The 25,927-nt window shown below is 35.9% G+C and overlaps 3 protein-coding genes across 3 annotated transcripts; 1 reads left to right on the plus strand and 2 right to left on the minus strand.

Moving 5' to 3' along the window:
* Window positions 1-12,452: 12,452 nt before the first annotated feature.
* Window positions 12,453-13,082, minus strand: LOC123922605. The gene is made up of 2 exons (XM_045975302.1): window positions 12,912-13,082; window positions 12,453-12,824 (listed from the first exon to the last, which is right to left on the minus strand). Exons 1-2 carry the CDS (start codon window positions 13,080-13,082, stop codon window positions 12,453-12,455), a joined length of 543 nt encoding a protein of 180 aa, XP_045831258.1.
* A 5,810-nt stretch (window positions 13,083-18,892) lies between these two features.
* On the minus strand, window positions 18,893-19,821 carry LOC123922606. Its single transcript, XM_045975304.1, has 4 exons — window positions 19,675-19,821; window positions 19,490-19,576; window positions 19,205-19,402; window positions 18,893-19,114 (listed from the first exon to the last, which is right to left on the minus strand). Exons 1-4 carry the CDS (start codon window positions 19,819-19,821, stop codon window positions 18,893-18,895), a joined length of 654 nt encoding a protein of 217 aa, XP_045831260.1.
* Window positions 19,822-20,851: 1,030 nt separating this feature from the next.
* On the plus strand, window positions 20,852-21,526 carry LOC123922607. The gene has a single exon (XM_045975305.1). It carries the CDS (start codon window positions 20,852-20,854, stop codon window positions 21,497-21,499), a length of 648 nt encoding a protein of 215 aa, XP_045831261.1. The 3' UTR covers window positions 21,500-21,526.
* The last annotated feature ends 4,401 nt before the right edge of the window (window positions 21,527-25,927 follow it).

Raw genomic sequence — 25,927 nt, forward strand, 5'->3', positions numbered from 1 at the left:
CTTGGCTGTTTCCGTTTTGCACCCCCTCATTTTTAAATTTTGCACCAATTTCTCACATATCTATTTATCTGACTTGCTAACTAATTGTGCACCTTTCTAACTGATGGTAGTCTGACTCGTTTTTGTTTACCACTTTCTGTATTTACAGTGATTAATTAATTGAATTTCTCCATTGCCATATTAATTAATTGAATTTTTCTTCCTAAAGGCCAAAACAACATGAAAGTGGGATCAATAATATGCCCTGATTCACATTCTTCAAAAGCTCTAGACCACTAGACACGAGAAAACTTTGTAAAAAAATTCCTTCCTTTCTGATAATGATTGGAACTAACTAGAAAAGTTGGGATAATAAACATCCATCTCGTTCATATTTTAGATATCCATAGAACTATCGAAGACCGTTGAAGTGACTCGGCGATAAATTATCTCTCTCTCTCTCTCTCTCTCATGATATTTTTATTGTTTCAATGGGTACTTCTTTTCTCTAAATACTTACTTGGCGTTACTGAACTCAACTAAACATTACACAAATATCACATCTATAACAACTCCAACTTTCTTTTTTACTATAATTGTATGGATATCAAATTAATTTTATTACTAGCATGCATCTAATTTATATTATTGTGTGGAAATATTAATATAATGATCAATTTTCTGTAAAAAAAAAAGTATTAATATAATGATTTGTCAAAAAAAAAAATATTAATATATATATATATATATATATATATATATATATATATATATACGAGTAATTATTATAGATTTTGACCTATCATATAATGGACTCAATTTTATATTTTATATTTTCACCATTTTCGAGGTCCCCTGCTTCCTCACTCTCCGGTGCCGTGACCTATGACTTTTATGATTTTCCACACCCGGACAAAAACACACACACCCCGCAGTGGATTATACCCGCGGTCATCATCACATTGGCGGTGCTTGTGATCGTGTTGGTAGTGATAGTTGTCTGGAAGATAGGGAGTGCCCCGACGGCTGATCTGCAGCTTGTGGTTATGCCGCCACAGCAGGAGGAGGATTTGGAGTCAGGTCTCTCCTCTTCGTCGTCAGAGGAGGGTGCCGGCTTCCCAGCACATATTGAACCGAGGTTCCTTCAATCTCGATTTTTTCTATTTATAATTTCAGATATATTTTATCTATTCTAACTTTTTATTTTTTATTTTTTGTTTTGTAGGTAATCTTTGTTCCAGTTCCTCTAGTACCAAGCATATAAAGGATTCAGGATGCACCAATAGTCAGTTTTGGTCCAAGCTAAAAGAACCTATGTTTACTATTACTGTAGTGGTTTGACACAATCAAATTACAAAGTTGAATATGCATGGGAAGGAAATGTCGATATTATTTTTAGATTAATTAGTTTTATATCATGGCAAATAATAACATTTTCCTTAATAGAATTTTTTTTTATTACTTGTGTAATAAACCTTTTTATACACATGTATAACATATAGTTATGTTCTTGAGACATTAGTTAAGGAAACAAAAAAAATGTATATTGAAAATATCACCTTTTTTTTTTGACCCTTTAACTAGTTGATGAGAATACCTTGATGAACAACACTAATACATACATATGCAAATATTTTCAGAGTATATTTCCATTCTCCAGCTCATCAACATACTCACAATTCCAGTCCGTTCACTCTATTTGTCAAATATTTTTCACTCAATTAAATGTGCCACAAATTCCACATTTTGTGTCATTTAATGCTCATCCAATTAGACAATGCCAACAACCGAATTGCTATAATTTTACTCCTCCAATACCTGAAGCTCTCAAATGTAACCAAATAAATTTTTTGCATTATCCAAAAATGATGTTTGGAATCAGACTACGAGTGATGAATTAATGGTCACTTTGTTTTGGAATTTTTAAGAAAAAATCTATTCTTTTTTAAAAAAATTTATTATATTATTTTGATAGTGTTTGTAATAGATTTTTTAGAAAATTATTTTGTAAATAAAATTATTTTTAACCCCAAAATATAAAGTTACAAAGTTTCTCTCTTTTTCTCTCATCTCCTAAGTTCTAACCCTAGCCGTCACCTTTTTTCTTCTTCTTAGTTTATCAAAGAGGGGTGATTTCAGGTCAAATTTTGACCTAAAATCACCCCTCCAAATTGTTTTTTCTTTCTCGTTATTAAATAAGTGTGATTTTTCACATATTTGTTTGGTTTTGTGTTATTTGTTATCCCGTCCTTGTGCGGTGTATTCTGTTGTGCCGTCTCTGTGCGGTGTATTTTGTTTTCCCGTCATTGTGCGGTGTTCATTTGTTTCGGGTTGAAGGATTAGATCCGATCAAGTACAAATCTATCCAATGTCGACTTTTGTGTCATCAACGCTGCAGATCTGGGGGCACATTCCAGACACTTCAATATCAATATAGTCATATATGTAGGCTTATGTAATTTGCCGTTTTATGCTATTAACATGGATGCTGTGAGTTTGTTTGCAGATTCATCCTTTTTGTTTTTAGCAAATTTGTATTACATCGATGTACACTATCAGTTTGAATGAATGAATATCCTTTATTTTTAGTCAAAAAAAAAAAAACCCAAAATATAAAGTTAATCCTATAATAGCTTTTGAAGAATATCTATTTTCTTAAAAAAAAAACGAAGGTATAGTAAATAAACGAAAAGTAGTTTTAATTTTTTTTTTTAAATCTATATCTAAACTTTTTCAAGCCAAAATCATTTATTTAATGGTGTGTCAATGTTAAATAATGCCCATTTCATTTAATAGTGTTATTTATCGGAACATTTTATTCAGTTTACTTCCTCTTCAGGCGGTTTCTGTGTGCGGCGATCTTTCATGCAGCTCATTTGGGTCGTAAGTGTGTCTGTTGTGTGAAATGAAAGAAATCAGAGACTATTCAAAAATTCAGAGTGCTCCATACCTCAATTGTTGGACAAAGTCAAACTTTATTTTTATCGGTGGTTGAAGATTATGAACTTTAATTTAGTCTCAAACTACCATAGTTGGTGGTCGAGCCCGCGTATTTGTTTAGGCATATATTAGTTCTCATGTTGTTACTTGTTCTTGTCATTGTGTAATCTTTTGTAGTCTTTTCGACACGCCTTATGCTGAGTAGATTATTCGGTTAATATATATCTCATTTTTTTTTAATGCCACAAAACATTTTTTTTTTGAAGAAGCTAATTGAAATATATTAAAAGATTAAACACAAGTTGTGCCTAACAAAAATATTTACAACACAAAATAAAGTTACGCTACAGTCAAGCAATATTGCTAATCCGGTCCCTAAACAAAATAGAGGATTAGCTAGTCAACCACATGTGCATGAGATAATAATAAAAAAATTTACGCGACTTCAGCCACCACCAAGATAGCACTTTCACCTTATCAATCATGCCCTTTAGAGATGTGTTTTTTTGAGCGAACATGTACCCTTTTTTTTTTCTTCTAGCTTTCCAAAGATACCAACAACTAGCAAACCAAATTACTTGAAGCCACGTATCTGCCTCCTTGCCAAACAAAGACGAAGTTATACAAAATTGAGCCGCTTGTTCCGTAATAACAGTAGAAAAAGGCCGACCATGAACACTGATGACTAATTTCGCAAGTGCACGAAAGTCACGTAGTAATAAAAATATCGATCCACAGGGATTGTGTGATCAAACTAATCGAATCGTGTTCATAGACATTACACAGAAAATACACATAAATTGGGGGTATGTTGAGTAAAGGTTGGCTAGAAAACGTGCTTGATAATAAGGAAAGTGAGGTAGAATCATCGGAATCATCTAGACTATAGCTAACCGCATGCAACCTACAATGTCATAAGAACTACTCAAGTGTTCACAACTAGATCGACAAATTAGTGAATCGCAATCTCTTGTCAAAATCCACTCTATTCGTTGTCGATACTCCCCCGATCTCTCGGGCGGAAGCTACCTACAACGAATGATATTAACGCGCGTCAATCGTTCGCTACACTCTATGCCTCAATCTCTCGACCGGAGACACTCGAGCGCTCAATACAATTCAGTTCAGACATTAAATCAATACTCTCGCACGTGACTTAACTCAAAATCATTACAACACTAATGAAGGATTGTAAAGCATTAGAAACAGAATTGAATTGAATGAACACTATAAAGAGAGTATGATCTTACACAATTGCAGGTTACATTTAGATGAACTACATCCTAAACTATCCTAGATTCTACCTCCGAAGGAGTTTAGCTCCTCATCGTTCTTCGATTGCTTCCTCGCTTCATCGCCACGGCTTGTGAATCCATGATCTGATGCGCTTGGAGCTCCCACTGGAGTGTTGAATCACGATCTTCAAGTATCAAAACCAGAATGTAGTGAAAAGTGCAGAGATTTTCCAACCCTGAAACAGAATTCTGCAGAAAATATATATACAGAAAGCAACCACGCCGCGCGCCAGATCCACCACGCCGCGCGTGGTTGCAATTTCATCAACTATGCCGCGCGTGATAACAGAATCACGCGGCGCGTGATCAAGTCAGAGGCAATCTTCATCTTCAATCAAGACTTCACGCCGCGCGTGGTAAGGTATCACGCCGCGCGTGATCAAAGTCAGGATCTTGGCTCTCTGTTAGCTCCATCACGCGGCGCGTGATGGCCTACGCCCCCAGCGTAGTGAAATTCATTCAAATCCTGCAATATTTCCTGTTTTCTTGCAAATCAAGTAATCAAGCAATTGGTTAGATTTCTCTCATATTTATTGCTAAAAACCTACTAAAATGTACCTAATGTTGCTAAAATAGGCATGGATTAGATAGTGTGACGATTTGTCATCACAACCCCAAACTTAAACCTTTCCTTGTCCTCAAGGAAACAACTTTTACCTCAAGCTTTTGTGTCAAGACCCTGGCATTTTCCTTAAATTCACTCGAATCATACATACGTGAGACTCACCTGATGATCAATGATCCACCTGCAAACAATGCTCAATTGCACATTCGTTCCCGCAAGACATTTTCAAGTAGTTCACACTTTCCGACCAAGGCTCTATGATTTCATCACACTACTCACATGCACTCTTCAGCTTTTGGTAATACACTCAAATCAACACATCAATGCAAGTCAGCAATAATTTTGCAAGTAATCTAAGAATTCATTCGGTTCCCTTTGTGCACACACTTTAGAGGTCTTTTAGGGTTATAACGTGGCTTGGCTAGGGTGGATGGTGACATTTTTGGATAAGTAGTAGAAAAACTTGGAGTTAGATCCCCCTAAGGTCAAAAAATTCATAAACCAAACCCCATTTGAACTAAAGTGGACTAGAGAACTTTTTTAATCATCAAACAAAGTTTTGCAATTCTTTGAATTCAAGGCTATCACCTCTTTTTGTACTTCTTTTCTATTTTTTTTTTCACATTCATCTCTTTTTTCATTTTTTTTTCATTTCTTTCTTTTCTCTTCTCTTTTGCCTTGCAACTTTTGAAATTTTTCAATTTTTCAATCAAAACATTTTTGTAAGTTCTCTAGTACCCTCACCCCAAACTTTATTTGTTGCTAATTCCAAAGAGCAACCCCAAACTTAGTAGTGAGCAATGCGCATCAACCACTAATTAGGTGCCTAACCTCCAAGAAAGTCATTCCTTTTTTCATCACAAATTTCTTAAGGTTTTGCAAGAATAACATATTCTTTTTCGGCTCAAATTGGTTAAGCAAAGGATAAGTATAAGTAAGGGTGGATAGAAAGGCTCAAAGGTACCAAGAAACATGCCTCGTGTGTGCTACAAAAGTACCAATCAAATAAAAAGACGACAAGCAAAATCGAGAGACAATACAAGAGTGGATATCACACATAGAAGAAAAAGGAGTGTTTGGCGCAATACCTCACGGTTGGGTCGAATCAAAGAACCGGTCAAAAAGTGCGCGTTCCCTTCCTTTGCCTCTTGATCACATGAGTGCAACAAGCTATTGCACTGCAAGTTTCACATATCACACACGGAGAAAATCAAGTAATTGATACTCAAGTGACTAGAAAGAACATGCCAAGATATTGAAACAAATTCTAAAAGTAAAAACTGTTCCACAATTAAACAAGAGAAGATTCAAATTTAGAGTACACAATTAAAATATCCAGCCAATATCAAATATTATTACAAACCAAGCAAATAAAAGACAATGAAGTAAAGATAGAGATAGAGTAGCAGAATAGTAACAGCAGCAGCAGAAGAACATCCGTACCAACAGCGGTACACGATCTATAATTGAAGAACGGGAAGGTTAATAGTAGTCACGTGCATTGATTTTAGGACTCACATCCCTTTGAAATACTGAGATAGATGGGTGGATCTGAGGCCTAAAACCAAGCACCAGACTGTATACCTTACTACCTGCGAAAAACCCTCATGAGATTGAATAATTGAAATGAAAGTTGAATTAATGAAATGAAGGTTACTGAATTCACTTGCACTGATTTTAGGCTTCACATCGCACTTAAGAGCTCTAGTGAAATTGATAGATCTGAAGCCTAAAACCAAGCAGGTGAATCTGAACCTTGATGAATGGTGAGTCTGTAGCTAGAACTTGAGGGTTTAAATAATCAGAACAAAGTCACCTCATGACGCCGCGCGTGGCTTACCCCACGCCGCGCGTGATGTAATTCAAAATTTCTTCCTGGCCCTAAGATCCAACGGTCATGTTGACCAAATTCCATCGGTCAGGTTGACTTGATCACGCCGCGCGTAGCTCTCCTTACGCGGCGCGTGATAACTTTATCAAATCCACCTTCCTCTCTGCCTTGGTCACGCGGCGCGTGAAAGGTACCATGCCGCGCGTGATCACTAGTCAGAGAGCTCATTTATCCACTTCCAGCATCACGCCGCGCGTAGGAAGCAATTACGCGGCGCGTGACCAATACTCCAGAGGCAGCTCTTTCCTCCTCATACACCACGCCGCGCGTGACTGCACCCCGCCTCCAGCGTAGTTCACTTCGACAGTGCTCTGTTTCTGCTCTGTTTGCTGCCGAAAGCTGCGTACCTACCTACATACTTCAAAAGAACACACACTAAAACATTAAAAACCGTTGGGTTGCCTCCCAACCAGCGCTTGTTTAACGTCCCGATGCTTGACGTTCCATGCCCCTAAGGGTCAAGGAAAAGAAGTGCCACCATGTGGCAAGTAGTGTGCATTCCAAGGTAACTTAAGTGCATGTTTAACAATATGATCATAAACCTGGATTTTAAAACATTGTGGGTCTCCATCATCACACTCCATCTTGTCAAAAACATTGAACGTGACCTGCTGATCATCGGTCCTTAGCATGAGTTCCCCCATCTCTACGTCGATTAGGGCACGGCTAGTTGCTAAAAAGGGTCTACCAAGCAGTAAAGGTTCCCACTCTCTAGTTTCTTCTATGTCTAAGACCACAAAATCCGCGGGAAACACAAACCCAGCAACTTTAACCAACACATCATGGAGAATGCCTTCAGGATGCACAACCGATCGATCCGCCAAAGAGAGACTCATCTTTGTCGGCTTTGCTACAGCTCCTGGTATCTTCTTCATCATTGATAACGGCATCAAATTAATGCTAGCACCCAAATCACACAAAGCTTTTTCGATGGTGAGCATTCCAATGGAACATGGAATTGTAAAGCTCCCCGGATCTTTCTTTTTCTGAGGTAGCTTCCGTTGAATGAGGGCGCTGCACTCTTCAGTCATACTCACCATTTCATCGTCCAATGGTTTTCTCTTCTTTGTGAGCAGCTCCTTCAAAAACTTCGCATAACTTGGCATTTGCTCCAATGCTTCAACTAACGGTATAGCCATCTCAAGCTTGTTCAACACCTTCATAAACTTCTTGAATTCCTTCTCCCGCTCAAGATTTTTAACCTTCTTTCTCCTAGGAAAAGGCATCCTAGCATATGGCGATTCATCAACTCCTTTATCTTTCTCCACCTTCTTACTCTCTTTTTCTTTTATCTCCCTCTGTTTTTCAACTTCTTCTACTTCATCCTCACTAATCTCAACTTCCTTGGTCATAGTTTCCTTTTCTACTTCTCCCTCTTTCTTATTTTCAACTTCTCCCTCTTTCTTATTTTCAACTTCTTCCTCAATGACCTTCTTTTTCAAAGGCTTCTCTACAGCTGGCCTTTCCGGTATCTCTCTACTCCTCAAGGTGATTCCATTGCAAGTTTCATTTTTCGGATTGTCATGAGTGTTTCCACCGAAACCCCCTTGGTTTTGCAACATAGAGAACTGTCTTGACAGCTGGCCCATTTGCACCTCAAGATTCTTTATAGAAGCTTCATGATTCTTGTTAGAGGTTGCTTGACTCGATTTCATCGCTTCAAAGTTGCTTTGAGTCATGAGCATGAACTGATTTAGAGTCTCTTCCATCCTTGATGGAGGCCTTTGCTGCTGTTGCTGTGCACCTTGACTTTGCATACCATTCCCCCACCCGGAACCGTTGTTGTTATTGTTGTACGGCTTCCGAAAATTGGCCAAGTAGCGAGCCTCCTCTGAACCTTCCGGAAAGCATCCGCCATTAGGGTGGTCCTGCAAACAAAAATCACAGCGCACATTGTCAATTTTACCTATCGGAGAAGTTTGGACTTGTGGATTGGACAGCAACTTCATCATTGCTTCCATTTGGCTAGTTATGAGCTTTTGCTGTGCCAATAATGCAGTTTGAGTATCCAATTCCAACACTCCGCCTTTCTTTTTGGCTCCTCTATCATTGGTAGCTCTATACTCGTTTTGAGCCATGCTTTCCACCAATTCTCTCGCTTCAGTTTCGTCACGGTTCTTCAACGATCCCCCGGCTGATGCATCAAGTATCATTCGCGTTTGAGCCCTCAAACCTTGGGTAAACATTTGCATCTGATTGTGGCCATCGAAACCGTGATTCGGACACCTTTTAAGACAGACCTTGAACCTCTCCCAAGCATCATACAACGTCTCACCATCCGCTTGTTCGAAGTTGCTAATTTCAGCCCTTCTTTCTAGAAACTTATGAATAGGAAAGTAACGATCTAAGAACTTCCGCTCCAGCTGTCTCCAAGTTTCAATAGTCCCGGCGGGTATCGTGTCTAACCAATCTTTAGCACGGCCGGTGAGAGAATGCTTGAATAACCTCAGCCTTTTGTCCGATTCGCTCACCCCTGGCGGATCGGTATAGTCGCAGGCTTCATAGAAATGAGACAAGTGTAAATTCGGACATTGAGCTTCCGAACCTGAATACGGATTCTCTTTTAAGGCGGAAAGGACCGTGTTCTTGATGTCGAATGAGACAGGATTCGCCGGCTGAAAGCCTTGGTTTGCCAACGCGTCATTGTCTCTCCTCCCATAATCACCAAGGGTACGCCTTGGCGGTTGAGGAACCGGTGGAACCTGTTCTTCTTCCATTGTTGCAGAATTCTGTCCTTGACAGTCCGGTGTACCACCTAGCAAAACTCTTTCCCTTGAAGCTTGAGCTTCCCTTCTTGCCTTTCGAATTGCGCGAGCGGTCTTTTCAATCTCTGGATCAAATTGCAGCTCTTGAGGACCTGTTCTCCGCATGCACAATGAAACACACAAGTAGAACGCTCCGGGAAACAAATATAAAACAGAAAAATAATGAAGAAAACACAGAAAATATGAACACTATTGCCTAGTTGAATCAATCACAATCCCCGGCAACGGCGCCAAAAACTTGATGACTAATTTCGCAAGTGCACGAAAGTCACGTAGTAATAAAAATATCGATCCACAGGGATTGTGTGATCAAACTAATCGAATCGTGTTCATAGACATTACACAGAAAATACACATAAATTGGGGGTATGTTGAGTAAAGGTTGGCTAGAAAACGTGCTTGATAATAAGGAAAGTGAGGTAGAATCATCGGAATCATCTAGACTATAGCTAACCGCATGCAACCTACAATGTCATAAGAACTACTCAAGTGTTCACAACTAGATCGACAAATTAGTGAATCGCAATCTCTTGTCAAAATCCACTCTATTCGTTGTCGATACTCCCCCGATCTCTCGGGCGGAAGCTACCTACAACGAATGATATTAACGCGCGTCAATCGTTCGCTACACTCTATGCCTCAATCTCTCGACCGGAGACACTCGAGCGCTCAATACAATTCAGTTCAGACATTAAATCAATACTCTCGCACGTGACTTAACTCAAAATCATTACAACACTAATGAAGGATTGTAAAGCATTAGAAACAGAATTGAATTGAATGAACACTATAAAGAGAGTATGATCTTACACAATTGCAGGTTACATTTAGATGAACTACATCCTAAACTATCCTAGATTCTACCTCCGAAGGAGTTTAGCTCCTCATCGTTCTTCGATTGCTTCCTCGCTTCATCGCCACGGCTTGTGAATCCATGATCTGATGCGCTTGGAGCTCCCACTGGAGTGTTGAATCACGATCTTCAAGTATCAAAACCAGAATGTAGTGAAAAGTGCAGAGATTTTCCAACCCTGAAACAGAATTCTGCAGAAAATATATATACAGAAAGCAACCACGCCGCGCGCCAGATCCACCACGCCGCGCGTGGTTGCAATTTCATCAACTATGCCGCGCGTGATAACAGAATCACGCGGCGCGTGATCAAGTCAGAGGCAATCTTCATCTTCAATCAAGACTTCACGCCGCGCGTGGTAAGGTATCACGCCGCGCGTGATCAAAGTCAGGATCTTGGCTCTCTGTTAGCTCCATCACGCGGCGCGTGATGGCCTACGCCCCCAGCGTAGTGAAATTCATTCAAATCCTGCAATATTTCCTGTTTTCTTGCAAATCAAGTAATCAAGCAATTGGTTAGATTTCTCTCATATTTATTGCTAAAAACCTACTAAAATGTACCTAATGTTGCTAAAATAGGCATGGATTAGATAGTGTGACGATTTGTCATCAAACACCTAACCAATTTATAATTTTGCTCCAAAAGAAATGAAAATTGAAACATCCTACCATCAAGTGATCCACGTCTTCACCAATACCACATCCTCCTGAGCAAAGTGCACCGTTAGTAAGCACCACACATCGTCGAATCAAATTATCATTTGTCGGTACGTAATCTGTTATTTAACATTCTCCAAGCAAGCAACGACACCTTCATTGACACTATTTTAATGCAAATTATAACATCTTAAGCAGTATCGATGAAGTAGGGGTAAGATGAGTGAACATATGGTAAACTCCTTGGGTTGTGTAACCATCATCAGGATTAAGTTGTCATGTCCACTGATCCGGTACGGTACCCTGTAACAACAAAATTTCCAACATTGCACAACATTCTACCAATGACTCCTCCTCCCACGCAAATATACGTCTCCTCCATCTCCACCAACCGCCCCCTGCATCCCAACCCAACCTACACATCTATGCCACCGTAATATTAGAAAGATAATTTTTTATATTTTTAAGGTATTAAATCTACAATTTTTTTATTAATATATATGAGATTAACTAATGTCCCATACCATTTAACATTTTTCTTTTTTTAAAGTTTAAATAAACACACCCTTAATTTTAAGAATCATTCTTTAACCCTTAATAAATATTCTCTCAACTTTCTATGGTTGGCTTTAGGAACTTTTTCACAGCCGTCCCAATTCTATTTTAACTTAGTTTCTCCTCTTCTACATCCAGTAGAGGGTGGTATATGGTAAGTTTTTACCCAAAATTATCCTCTTTAAATTGTTTTTCCCTCTTTTATTATTAAAATAAGTGAGTTTTGCATATATTTAAATTTTTCTTTTGTAATTTCTTTGTCTTATAATACGACATTGTGTTGTTCATCATCTTGGTGTTGCATTGTTTTATTTCCCGTTTTATACATAAAGATTTGATTTATAATTATTAATTGTTTATTTTATGTGTTTTATAATTATTTAATTGTTCTAAATTATATTTGTAATTAAAAAATTATATTGGTTGATGTGTAATCCTAATTTGCCACATGGTATTGCCACATAAGCATTTTTCTTGACAACTTGTTAAAAAATGGGGTGGGGGACCAAAAATGCAAACAAAATCAAAATAGGGAGCAAAATTGTTTGATTTTAAGATAGGAGGACCATAATCGTGGATCTTGCAAAATAGGGATACCAAAAGTACAATTAAACTTATTTTAAATAATCTTTCAATTTCAATGCAAAAAAATAAAATAATAATAATAATCCTTCAATTTTCAAACAAATTCATTATTTATATTTATTTAAATAATATAAATGGCTCTTTACTGTACTAGTGACTACTCGTGACTACTAATAAAAAGTACGAGATTGTATTTTAGAGACCAAATTATTTTAAGTAAATCATTTGCAAACTAAATAACATAGATTTTAGCTAATTTAAGTTAAAAATAAACAAGATTATGACATAAATATTTAAAAACTTTGATGTAAATTAAATATAATTTTATTTATATTCAAATCTCAGCAAAAAGTTTATAATGATATAAATTAATCATTACATCTACCCCCAGGTCCTCCAAATTGGAGACAATATCCAACATCACTTCTTTCATTGCCATAGTATTCAGCTGAGTAACAATTAGGTTTGTCAGAGAATGTATCTACCAAGTAATCTTCAGGTCCAAAGTCTTGTCTGGAGTCATTTTGAAATGTAACATGCCTAAAATAACATGCATGATTAAATACATTATCCGGAAAATATCCAGAACCCATTGGAGGACTAGGACTACCAGGAGAAGTTGTTGTTTTACCACCCCACCCAACTTGACCCGCAGAGGTCAAATTGGAGAATAAAGATGCCGGAAAATATCCAATATTCTGATTTTTATTAATTAGCCACCAATTTTTTGTGTCGGGATCCTGGATACATCGACAAACTATATTAGTGAATATGACATAGCCGTCGTTTCTTAATTATTGTGGGAAGTTTTAGGGTTTAAAATTGACCTGGATAATAGAAAATGTGATTTCAGCCATCACTCCACCGTAGATGGATGTATTGTCGAATCGTCCACCAAGGTAGATTTTCTTATTAGTTTGAACAAAACCCGAACATAGCAAGTTGAAACATCCAGTATTCTTGAAATTATCTGTCTGGTATTTTTTAACAACATACATATATCAAAGAAATGAAACTTGTATTTTTATAATTAACCGCAGATGTAAAGAAAGCTTGAAAAAAGCATTGTAGAATTTATAAAATCTAAATTGTAAGAAAAAAATAAAATGGTCCGGTAACCAAAATCCTTACCGTCCATACTGTAAACAGGTGAGTTGCATCATCCTCGTATATATATGGAGCTACCTAAGATCAATGAATATACACACACAATATCAAATTGACAAATCATACACACAAATAAAAAATTTAAAAAAAAAATATATATATATATATATAAATGAAGAAAATGAAACTCACAAATAAAAATCATACACACAAATAAAAAATTAAAAATAAAAATAAATAATATATATATATATATATATATATATATATATATATATATATATATATATATATATATATATATATATAAATGAAGAAAATGAAACTCACATGCCTGATGGGGAATTAGCACAATAATAATAATAACGAGCAATACGCAGCGGAAATAAAATTCCCCAAACTTGTAAGAACCTTGAGGATCAACAACAAATAATATGGCAGACAATAAAGCAAAATAAAGACACCGGAATTTTAACGTGGAAAACCCTCGATGTGAGAGTAAAAAACCACGGGTCGTCCAGACCAAAGAAATAGCTCCACTATAATCAAATAAGGGTACAAAAGAGTCTCCAAGTGAGGCACAAATAAGTGCTAACAACCAATTACACAACAAAGCATTAAAGCTTACAAAACAAGAACAAGAAGATGAAAATACCCAAAACACCTGCTGTATTGCGGACTGAATATCTCACGAACCAGACCTTGTTTCGACGATCCGAACGGTCAAAAGATAGCCTCTGGAGTTGCGAACCTGCCCTCCAAATTTGAGAGATATCCAACGGTTAACGAATCGGGAATCGAAGTTTTAGTGGGACTGGTTTGAGAAAAACGGGAATTGTTTTCTCTCTTCTTTTCTCTCTTTTTGAAGGTTGTTCTCTCACAAAATTTACTCACCCACTAACCCTAGTATGACCACTCTCCACTTATATAAGTGAGACATAATGGGCTAATAAAATTGGACTTTTCTCCACATAGGAAGGGAGCCCAAAACCCAACAAATCTCCCCCTCACAACTATGTGGAGGAAATCGCCAAACCGGCGATATCACAACATGCTTCAAATTTTCCCCTTGGTAACGTCTTGGTCATCATATCTGAACCATTATCATCCGTATGAACCTTAACTAGTTCCAACAACTTAGCATCCAAAACATCACGTATCCAGTGATACCTTACATCAATATGTTTGGACCTATTATGAAAAGTTGGATTCTTACCAAGATGAATAGCACTTTGGCTATCAACAAATAACACATATTTGTCTTGAACAAAACCAAGCTCCTGCAAGAATTTCTTCAACCATAGCAACTCTTTGCATGCTTCGGTAATGGCAATGAACTCTGCCTCTGTAGTAGACAATGCTACACACTTTTGCAATCTGGACTGCCAAGCTACAGCTCCCCCTGCAAACTTAATCATGTAGCCCGACGTAGACTTCCTAGAATCAATGTCGCCAGCCATATCTGAGTCAGAGTACCCTTCCAAAGTAGGCTTATCTCCCCCAAAGCAAAGTCTCATACAAGTAGTACCACGAAGATACCTTAAAACCCATTTTACAGCATTCCAATGCTCTCTACCTGGATTTGACAAAAATCTACTGACTGTACCAACAGCATGTGCTATATCTGGTCTTGTACACACCATTGCATACATCAAACTACCCACAGCAGACGCATAAGGAACACGTTTCATATCAAATGTTTCATCTTCATTTGAAGGACTTTGTTTCGAACTCAGCTTGAAATGAGTAGCAAGAGGAGTGCTTACCGCCTTAGAATTTTCCATCTGGAATCTCTGCAGCACTCTTTTGATATAGTGTTCTTGTGACATCCAAAGTTTCTTCTCCTTTCTGTCACGCGTGATTCTTATGCCAAGAATCTGTTTAGCTTCTCCCATGTCTTTCATGGCAAATGACTCGCCCAACTGCTTCTTTAACCTGTCAATGTTAGAAATATTTTTCCCTACAATAAGCATATCATCAACATATAACAACAGGATAATGAAGTCATCGTTAGAAAATTTTCTAACAAAGACGCAATGATCTGAAGTAGTCTTCTTGTATCCTTGTTCAGACATAACAGACTCAAACTTCTTGTACCACTGCCTTGGAGCTTGCTTCAACCCATATAGGCTCTTTCTCAATCTACACACATAGTCTTCTTTGCCTTTAACTTGAAAACCATCGGGTTGCTTCATGTAGATCTCTTCCTCCAAATCACCATGAAGGAAAGCCGTTTTCACATCCATTTGCTCAACCTCTAGATCAAGAGTAGCAGCCAAACCCAACACGGTTCTAATTGATGACATCTTCACAACAGGTGAGAAAATTTCATTAAAATCAACACCCTTTCTTTGACGAAAACCTTTCACTACCAATCTGGCTTTATACCTTGGAGACTCAGAGTTACTCTCATGTTTGACTCTATATATCCACCTATTTTCCAAAGCCCTTTTGCCTTTAGGCAACTTCACTAAATCATAAGTGTGATTATCATGCAAGGATTTCATCTCATCATTCATTGCATCCAACCACTTTTGATTTTCATCACTTTCCATGGCTTCTTGAAAATACTCAGGTTCACCCTCATCAGTCAAAGTCACATACTCGTCAGAATTATACCTTGTAGAAGGTTGTCTCTGTCTGTTGGACCTCCTAAGTTGAACTTGAGATGATTCTGGAGCTTCACCAAGATTCTCATCCTGTGACATATCATTCTCCTCATCATTATCAGCTGGAATATATACCTCTTCTCCAAGTTGTTGATCATCAACATAATCATGTGGCTCACCATTTTGAACATCACCACCAATAGTATCCAGATTATGAACAGGCAACCGAACTGGATCAATATTAGACAAACTAACATCTTTCTCGGGTGTAGTTTTCTCCACCTTATCAATGTCTTCAATAGTTTGGTCTTCCATGAACACAACATCGCGGCTTCTGATAAGTTTATTCCCTATAGGATCATAAAGCTTGTAACCAAACTCATCCTGCCCATAGCCGATGAAGACACATTGTTTTGACTTTGCATCCAACTTGGATCTTTCATCCTTTGGAACATGCACAAAAGCCTTACAACCAAAGACTCTCAAATGATCATATTTGACATTCTTACCAAACCAAATTTTGTCTGGAACTTCACTGTTCAAAACAACAGTAGGAGTGAGATTAATAACATGCACCGCCGTGTACAGTGCTTCACCCCAATAATGTTGAGGCAACTTAGCTTCAGAGAGCATACATCTAACTCTCTCAACAAGTGTTCGATTCATCCTCTCTGCTAAACCATTCAACTGAGGAGTTTTAGGAGGAGTCTTTTCATGTGCAATACCCTGCTGCTTACAATAGACATCAAAGGGACCACAATACTCACCACCATTATCAGAACGAACACATTTCAGCTTCTTACCTGATTGCCTCTCAACCAAAGCATGAAATTCTTTGAATTTCTCCAACACTTGGTCTTTTGTCTTTATAGCATATACCCATAGTTTCCTGGAACAGTCATCAATAAAAGTAACAAAATAAAGTGCACCACTAAAAGATTTTACCTTTAATGGACCACAAACATCAGAATGCACCAATTGAAGCAACTCTGACTTTCTTGAGGGAGGATGCTTCTTGAAGGATACTCTAGTCTGTTTACCAGTCATGCAATGAGAACACTTCTCCAAATCTGCATTCTTTAATCCTGGAAGCACATCCTTTTTGGCTAGAACATTCAGCCCCTTTTCACTAATATGACTAAGCCTTCGGTGCCACAAAGATGCTTTCATGTCGATAACATTCACACTGTCTCTAGCAACCAAAGCTTTTGTCCAATACAGTTTAGAAGTTTTCTCCCCTCTAGCCACAACCAAGTTACCTTTACTGAGTTTCCACTTTCCAGAACCAAAGTGATTATCATAACCACAATCATCAAGCATATGCACAGAGATCAAATTAAAACGAACATCCGGAGCATGTTTGACATCTCTAAGCAACAATTGCATTCCCATGTTGGTTTGCAAGCAAATATCACCAACACCAATTACCTTAGCTACACCATCATTACCCATCTTCAACCCTCCAAAATCACCGGAAGTATAAGATGTGAAGAACTCCTTCCTCGGTGTAACATGCAATGTAGCACCACTGTCAACAATCCACATGCTCTCATCTGATACAAGATTAATGGACTCATGATCACGGAGAATAACAAGATCATCATTGATAGCAGTAGTAACACGATCATCATCATGATCTTCACGATCTCTTTGTTTCTGCTTACCCTTCTTGCCTTTGTTATCTTTTCTCCACTGATAACAGTACTTTTGTATGTGCCCTGATTTATGACAATAATTACACTCCATATTCTTGTATCGCCCTTTGGACTTGCTTCTGCTATTCTCTCTACCACCCTTCGGTTCTTTCTTCTGACTTCTCCCCCTATTTTCAGTGACAAGTACCTCGGATTGAGATGAAGTACCTTGTGCCTTCCTTCTCATCTCCTCATTAAGAATACCACCCTTAGCCGTTTCCAAAGAAACAACACCTTTAGGAGCAGAACTTGTAATAGAAACCCGAAACGTCTCCCAAGACTCTGGTAAAGATAGCAATAGAAATAGTCCCAAAAGTTCATCTTCAAATTTAATACCCATTCCTGACATCTAATCAAGGAGCCCCTGAAATTCACTCAAGTGATCTGAAATAGAAGTCCCCTCCTTATACTTCAAACTTATGAAGCTATTCAACAAGAACAATTTATTATTCCCTGATTTAGAGGCATACAAGGACTCTAACTTCTCCCACAAAGTTTTTGCATGTATCTCATTAGCAATATGATTATAAATATTATCTTCAACATATTGCCGAATAAAACCACATACCTGTTGATGTTCAAACTCCCATTCTTCATCAGACATAGATTTCGGCTTTGCGGAACTAAATACCGGTAAGTGCAATTTCTTCACAAATAACAAGTCTTTCATCTTGCCCTTCCACAAATGGTAATTAGACCCATTCAACAATACCATCTTCATATTTGTATTTGACTCCATCTTTCAAACAAGTAAAACTGCCCTTAACCAAGAGCTCTGGTACCACTCTGATGGGGAATTAGCACAATAATAATAATAACGAGCAATACGCAGCGGAAATAAAATTCCCCAAACTTGTAAGAACCTTGAGGATCAACAACAAATAATATGGCAGACAATAAAGCAAAATAAAGACACCGGAATTTTAACGTGGAAAACCCTCGATGTGAGAGTAAAAAACCACGGGTCGTCCAGACCAAAGAAATAGCTCCACTATAATCAAATAAGGGTACAAAAGAGTCTCCAAGTGAGGCACAAATAAGTGCTAACAACCAATTACACAACAAAGCATTAAAGCTTACAAAACAAGAACAAGAAGATGAAAATACCCAAAACACCTGCTGTATTGCGGACTGAATATCTCACGAACCAGACCTTGTTTCGACGATCCGAACGGTCAAAAGATAGCCTCTGGAGTTGCGAACCTGCCCTCCAAATTTGAGAGATATCCAACGGTTAACGAATCGGGAATCGAAGTTTTAGTGGGACTGGTTTGAGAAAAACGGGAATTGTTTTCTCTCTTCTTTTCTCTCTTTTTGAAGGTTGTTCTCTCACAAAATTTACTCACCCACTAACCCTAGTATGACCACTCTCCACTTATATAAGTGAGACATAATGGGCTAATAAAATTGGACTTTTCTCCACATAGGAAGGGAGCCCAAAACCCAACAATGCCATCCAACACCGATTAAATTCAAGTTATCCATATGTCCCTTTAGAACCCACATCATAGCTGTACTTGATTGATCCTTCTCAACTTTTAAATTATAAATACTACTTGTTCCACCAACTCCATAATAAGAAAAATATTTCGGCACGGTTCGGAGTGTTACTTGTGCAACCTATAAATTAATTAATAAAATGTATTCATCATCATCATCATCAAATTAATTCAAAGTTTTTAAGAAAAATTGATAGGTATATAAACTTACATGAAAACCAGGAGAATTTTGAAGTAGAACATTGCTAAAATATGATTTGGCTCGGATGAGTTCATTTTTGTTTGTCCTCCTAATAGGAACACTTCCACTTGGACATTGGTCCTTCTCGTCAAGCCCAAATATAGCCTCAGACGTTGATGATTTCATCACATTATCTTTTCTGATTTTATTTGCAAACTTGGGTTTTCTCTATATATATATATAGTTACCAAAACAAATATTAGAATAATAAAAATAAGGCTCATGTATTTATATTTTTGTCATTTGAGAGCATACCTGCAACTTATGATTCTTAAGTAATGGATGATCAAAAGCTGGTTGCTTATTAATATCAATACAATCAACAATGTATCCATATTTTGTCTATAGAAATCATAATAAAACAAAAGAACAATTAGTAAACCATGCATGTAGTAAAATCAAGTTAACATAAAGAATCATATAAGATGAGTATGCAATACATGAATACTCTTGACTGGAGTTTTATTAATAAGCTTTAGCTCTCTCTCTATGTCCAAATTCTCTTTCACCGAGTTTTGCATACTATCAATTCGATGGCCGGTAATGCAAGCCACCAAATACATGAAAATGAATAGTATATTCATCATTTTTTCAATTATCTTGTAAAACAATGATGGATCATCGTTTAGTATTGATCTCTCTTTTTATAGTTATATATGATTCGAGAGAAATCATAATGTTGCGGTCAACAAAAAAAAATTGACCAAACTTTTTTGATAAAATATTAAATGTCATTAAATTGACAGTTGACTATTCCTGATTATTCTCTCATACTTTATTTATAAGTAAAAGTCAACAAAATTTTTTGGTCTTAAATATAAGTACAAATTACTAAAATCAACTTTATTTAATGTTATTTTTCCAAAATTAGCCTCATTAATTGTTCTATTTTTTAAGATGATTCTAGAGTCTCAATGCAAAATTAATACAGTATATTATAAAATATTTTAGTAATTGTAATACTCCTTCCGGTCACTATTATAAGCAAATTTGACTTTTTTGGTACATCGAAAAAGTGATGTATGTAGTCCATATTGTGAACCAAATACATTACTCTTCCAATGTATCAAAAAAGTCAAATTTGCTTATAATAGTGACAGAAGGGAGTATAACTTTTACATAAAATTAAAGACAAAAAAGCAGCTTCTTTGATAATTAATACTTCGATTAATTATGTAACCAAAAAAAAAATACTTCGATTAATTTGACGGTTGACTTCACCAGCACAATCATTTATTTGCCTATAATTTTTGCTTATATTAGTGACCAAAATTTGAAGTATTTTTTTGCTTATAAATATGATCGGAGGGAGTATAACCTTAAAGTATATAGAATTTAAATTTCTGTACCAAAAAAGTATTTAAATTTCTTATAAGACAATTGGGGAATGACTCTTATTGTCACTTATTAGTTAAAAATTTCTCCTTCTCTAATTAATTTACAAATGATTCAAGAGAACAATAATGATATTGACACTTGATTATGTTAAAAACTTTCTTTTATTTATTTATTTATATATTTCTAAGAACTACTACAGTAAGATGTTTTGACAAAAGTAATTTCAGATTTTGATTAACTAATTTTTTTTGTCAATTGATTCTTGTTTTTATTATCATGATGATAATTAATTGTTTAATTCATTTAAGAGATGCCACGTCATGCTCAATCATCTATTTATTTATCTATCAAGGTTTAGAATTTCGTGATGAAATGGAATTCATATTCGGGGAGGCAGTGGCAACAAGTCAATACCAATGGACACCGGCTTTGGGTGTTCCATCTGAATCTAATATCAATAATACAACGACAAATGTGCCACATGAAATTATTAAATCTGATGATAGTGGATATAATGATGAAGACCTTACCCTTGTGGAAAATACTCAATTCAAAAAGAAAAGAAAGATTGTGTCAAATATGGGAGAAAAGGCAGCAAAGGGTAGGGCAAAGGTTGGGACAACATCAGCAATGAGAAAAACATTTGAGCGATTAGTTGAAGCAGCTGAAGATCATAATGATGTTGAAAAGGCTGGAATTGTTGCTACATCTCATGTCCATGGCCAATACTCTATTCCAGATTGTGTTAAATTATTGAAAAAAGCAAAGGATGAAGGTTTTTTGAATAGTCAACAATTTAGTTATGCTTTAGAAATGCTTAAAGATGAACAAAATAGAGTCTTGCTAATATCCTTAAAAGAATCTAAGGATGATTTGGTAGAGTGGATTCTATACAAGTATGCTGAAAAGAAATCATCCAATAATTAGCTTAAGCTTGAGATTTATGCTTTAGGTTTAGACCTTGCTTTATGCTTTATCCAATAATTAGCTTAAGTTTGAGATTTATGCTTTAGGTTTAGATCTTGCTTTATGTTTTATCCAATAATTAGCTTAAGCTTAAGCTTCGAATTAATTTGTTATTTTATTTTGTGGTACTTTTGTTGAGATTTTGCATTACTGTTTATGCATTTGAGCTACTTTAATTTATATGTATTAACATTTGGTAATTTCATTGTTTTCAAATTATTTTCAGATGTCTTCTAATCAAATCAATGAGCATTCAAGAAAAGTTAAAAAAAGAAAATGTAAGTTTTATAAAATATGTTACGGGGCAGCAATAATTGCATATGACTATTATATGAAGTACCTATTGAAGCAAGGTAATAGATTTCTTTATTCTCATGGATGAACTTGGGTTCGAGAAACTCTTAACACTCCAGGTGAAAGTTATAACATGTTTAGAATGGAAACTCATGCTATATTGAAACTTGAAAAATTATGAGTAGGGGATGGTTGCACCCATCTAAAGAAATGACATCATTGGAGGCACTTGCTATGTTTCTTTGGAGTTGTGCGCATAGTGAAACTAATCGAAATATTCAAAATAAATTTGGAAAGTCGGGAGAGACCGTAAGTAGGAAGTTTACTGAAGTTCTAGAAAGTTTATGTTTACTAGCAAAAGAAATTGTGAAGCCTCCAGATTTTAACTTTGTAGAAATTCCCTCCAAAATCAAGGATGATCGAAGGTATTGGCCATACTTTGAAGGATGCATTGGTGCTATAGATGGAACACATATTCCTGCAATTGTTCCCACTAAAGATCAAATTCCCTATATTGGAAGAAAGGGATATCCAACACAGAACGTCATGTTATTGTGTAACTTTGATATGTTAATCACTTTTGTTGTTGTTGGATGGCCTGGTACTGCACATGACACTCGTATTCTTTCGTCTGTTATTGAAAAAATGAAAAGTGTTTTCCCTCATCCTCCTGAAGGTACGACTAATATTTATGTTATAAATAAAATTTGTCATTTATATATTTATCAGAATCATTTTTTCACATAAACTAACTATAACTTTTGTTTTAAATATTTATAGGAAAATACTATTTAGTTGATGCTGGATATCCAAACATGAAAGAATATTTATCACCATATAAAGGTGAAAGATATCATATTCCTGATTTTAGAGATGGAAGTCCAGCAGAAGGCATACGTGAAGTATTCAATCATGCACATTCTTCATTGAGAAATGTCATTGAAAGAACAATTGGCGTTTGGAAGAAGAGGTGGCATATTTTATGTGATATGAGACCATTTCCACTAATCAAACAACAAAAGATCATAGTTGCAACAACAGCGCTCCATAACTTCATTCGAATATGTGGTGTTGAAGATGTGGAATTTAACAAGTGTGGTCAAAACCGTGGGTATATACCGGAGCGTGAAGAAGAAAGAAATACTAATGAAGATATGAGTTCACACAATCTTAGAAGAGTACAAGATGGGAGCTATATGGATAGAGCTAGAAATCAAATAGCCACTAGATTGTTGGAAAACAAAATCGTTTAAGATTGTGATGATTTTTTTTTTTTACAATAAGATTGTGATGATTTTTTTTTTTAGTTATGAATTATTTCTTAAACTCTTTGAATTTCATGTTATTTATGATAAATTTGTATTTCAATGTCAAAAAAAATATAGAAATATTTCACCAAACAGATTGTAACTTAAAAGTACTAATTAAGTTGAAAAAAATAAAAAATACCAAACAACTTCAACTTTAACTTAAAATTTCTTATTTTCAACTTTAAGTTTAAAGTGACTTTTAAACCAAAAAAAAGTAGGGCGAAACACACCCTATATATATCTTATAACTCGCTCCGTCCCAAAATATAAGACATAGTTTGACCACTGTACATATGTCAATGCACAATTTTGAGCACTAATATCTTTAATTGTCTATTAGTAAAAATTATAAAAACTTAATATTTTGAAAATACTCATCAAAACAAATTAAAGAAGATCTTATTATATGCTAATATTTACATCTATATATTATTAAAAAAATATGGTTAAAACAAGATAAATGAATAGCACATTTTAGTCAAAGTAACTCTTATAAAAAGGGATTATGGGAGTAATATTATAGATCTTTGAAAATTTGATGTTAAAAAAGTGATTTCATAAAATTAAATTAACAAAAATTGAATTAACAAATAAATAAATTCAATTTTGCGTTGGTAATACTTTATGAGAGAAGTGAAGGTGTGAAAACACAAGAAGGAGGGGTTGAATTGTGTTTTGGTAAGTTAAAACTTTTTCAACTTATCACACAAGTTCTTAGCAGCGGATAAACTAGAATGATCACAAAACAAGTAAAGGAGATACAGAGAATCAACACACAGAGAATTTATACTGGTTCCTCTCACAAAACGAGAGTAGTCCAGTCCCCTTGCACTTCCAAGGGATTTCACTATAATCACACAAGATTACAATTGCTCAAGCAGTTAGCAAGAGACTTCACCACAAAGCTCAAGCACACAACAAGAGACTTCTCAAACTTAAGAAAGTAAATAAAGTTTGTGAGTGTAATACAATACTCTTAAAGAACCTTAAAGATTAAATACAATGAGTACACAAAGACTTCAAAGTATTTTGACTAAGAGTGGAATTATCGGTTCAGAGGTTGAGAGCTTGTATTAGCGAATGAAAGATTGCTCGTGCGTGTGTTATATGTTGCAATTCACTTCTTCTAGTATATATATTACTGAGAAAAAGAGTCGTTGCAAAAGACCGTTGATGAAGATAACCTTTTGTCTTCTTGCATCTGTCTTGATGCAGTTTGGATGTTACTAAAACTGAGTAAGAGTTTCAGTAACTTTGACCTGGTGCAGAGAAGACTTTCCTTATTAAGCTAAGAAGCCAGACAAGTCACGTTCTCCCTTATGGACAGGCAAAATGTAAGAAGCTGTTCTGATCAAGGTTGAAGGGTCCTTTTCTTCATTGGTAAAAGAGTTGACCTTCAATTTCGAATCTTCACACAATCCAAGATAAACATCAGAGTTTGATTGACTTCAGAGTTTAACAAGTTCTGAGGTCTTCATCCTCTGATATACATAACTTCTGAAGATTCTATCCTCTGAGTCACTGAGAAGCTCTGGGAATCAACTTCTGATCTTGCTTCAGAGCTTGCCTGTATATTAGTTCTGCACACTCAAAATAAATTTTTAGTACCTCCAATTGTACATTTAATACTTTGTTATCATCAAAACCTTAATGGATTTAGAGGCAACAATTTTAAATCAATTTTGTTCCAACAATCTCCCACTTTTTGATGATGACAAACATAAGTATTAATTGACAATTGTTGTTAAATTAATTTATCATGTTTCTCTGAGGTTTATGAGTTTTGCAAGCTCTCCCTAAGATTGATACTCCATAAAGCCTTAGCTTTAAGTATTATCCATGATATTTTAATTTAGTATAAGATTAAGTTGTTTTAATTTGAAAGAAGATTTCATATTTTTCTCTAGGACAAGAGGTTTGCAAGCTCTCCCCTTAGGTCACATAAGGTTAAGTTAAGATTGCACTCTTTACTTATCCTTACATATGAAAATTTATTTTCGGTTGTAAAACATTTAGTCTCCGCATAAAACATTTAAGAAAAATGTAACAAACTTTATTAACAAACTTATGCGTGGTTTCAGGTTTTGAGACATATCAATTAATGCGTAACTACTCCCCCTTTTGTCATTATCAAAAAGTAATAGTTAAAGTTCAACGATGTAAAATTCCAAGGCAGTCAAGGATAAGAATTGGTTGTTACGAGAGAAGAAATTAATTCAAAAGATAAAACCAACGCGCCAAATAGGCTATAAATACGTTACTAGATGTCATTGTCACTCACAAAATAACAAACCAAGCAAAGAATAACAAACCAAAGAAAGATTAAAAGATTCAGCACAAGAATCGCAGAAGCTCGTCGCAAGAAGGAAGAAGAACGAGAGCGAGACTACAAGCAGCAGGAGGAGCAGGAAAAGAAGAAACAAGATGCTGAGATTATAATAATCTCATCAGAATCAGAATCTGAAGAAGATGAAATTGGTTCTGATTATGCTGAGTACTTGGCTACATACGTTCCTGAGGAAGAGGAAGACCCAATAGAGATCTCCTTAGATGAATCTGAGAGGAAGTCTTCAGAGCCTGAAGAATCCGAGATTTCATCAGAGTAGATTCTTAGGTTTTCTTTTCATTATCATATGTAATCAAGTATTTCAACTATTGAATAAAAGTTTGAATTCTCAATTTCTTGTTTTCCTTTATCTGCTTCTTTAGATACTTGTTGGTTTTTCGTTTGCGTTAACAAATAACTGAAAACTATTAAGAACGTGCAAAATAATATCCAAACAAA

This window comes from Trifolium pratense, linkage group LG4, assembly GCF_020283565.1.
Source record: "Trifolium pratense cultivar HEN17-A07 linkage group LG4, ARS_RC_1.1, whole genome shotgun sequence".
Taxonomy (NCBI): Eukaryota; Viridiplantae; Streptophyta; class Magnoliopsida; order Fabales; family Fabaceae; genus Trifolium; species Trifolium pratense.

Excerpts from the sequence above, each read along its gene's own strand:
- LOC123922605 (XM_045975302.1), bottom strand. The coding sequence starts at position 13,082 with ATGTATGTTGTTAAAAAATACCAGACAGATAATTTCAAGAATACTGGA. Across the intron at positions 12,825-12,911 it reads TCACATTTTCTATTATCCAG|GATCCCGACACAAAAAATTG; the intron begins GTCAATTTTAAA and ends CGATGTATCCAG.
- LOC123922606 (XM_045975304.1), bottom strand. The coding sequence starts at position 19,821 with ATGATGAATATACTATTCATTTTCATGTATTTGGTGGCTTGCATTACC. Across the intron at positions 19,577-19,674 it reads CTCCAGTCAAGAGTATTCAT|ACAAAATATGGATACATTGT; the intron begins GTATTGCATACT and ends TGATTTCTATAG. Across the intron at positions 19,115-19,204 it reads AAAATTCTCCTGGTTTTCAT|GTTGCACAAGTAACACTCCG; the intron begins GTAAGTTTATAT and ends ATTAATTTATAG.
- LOC123922607 (XM_045975305.1), top strand. The coding sequence starts at position 20,852 with ATGATAATTAATTGTTTAATTCATTTAAGAGATGCCACGTCATGCTCA.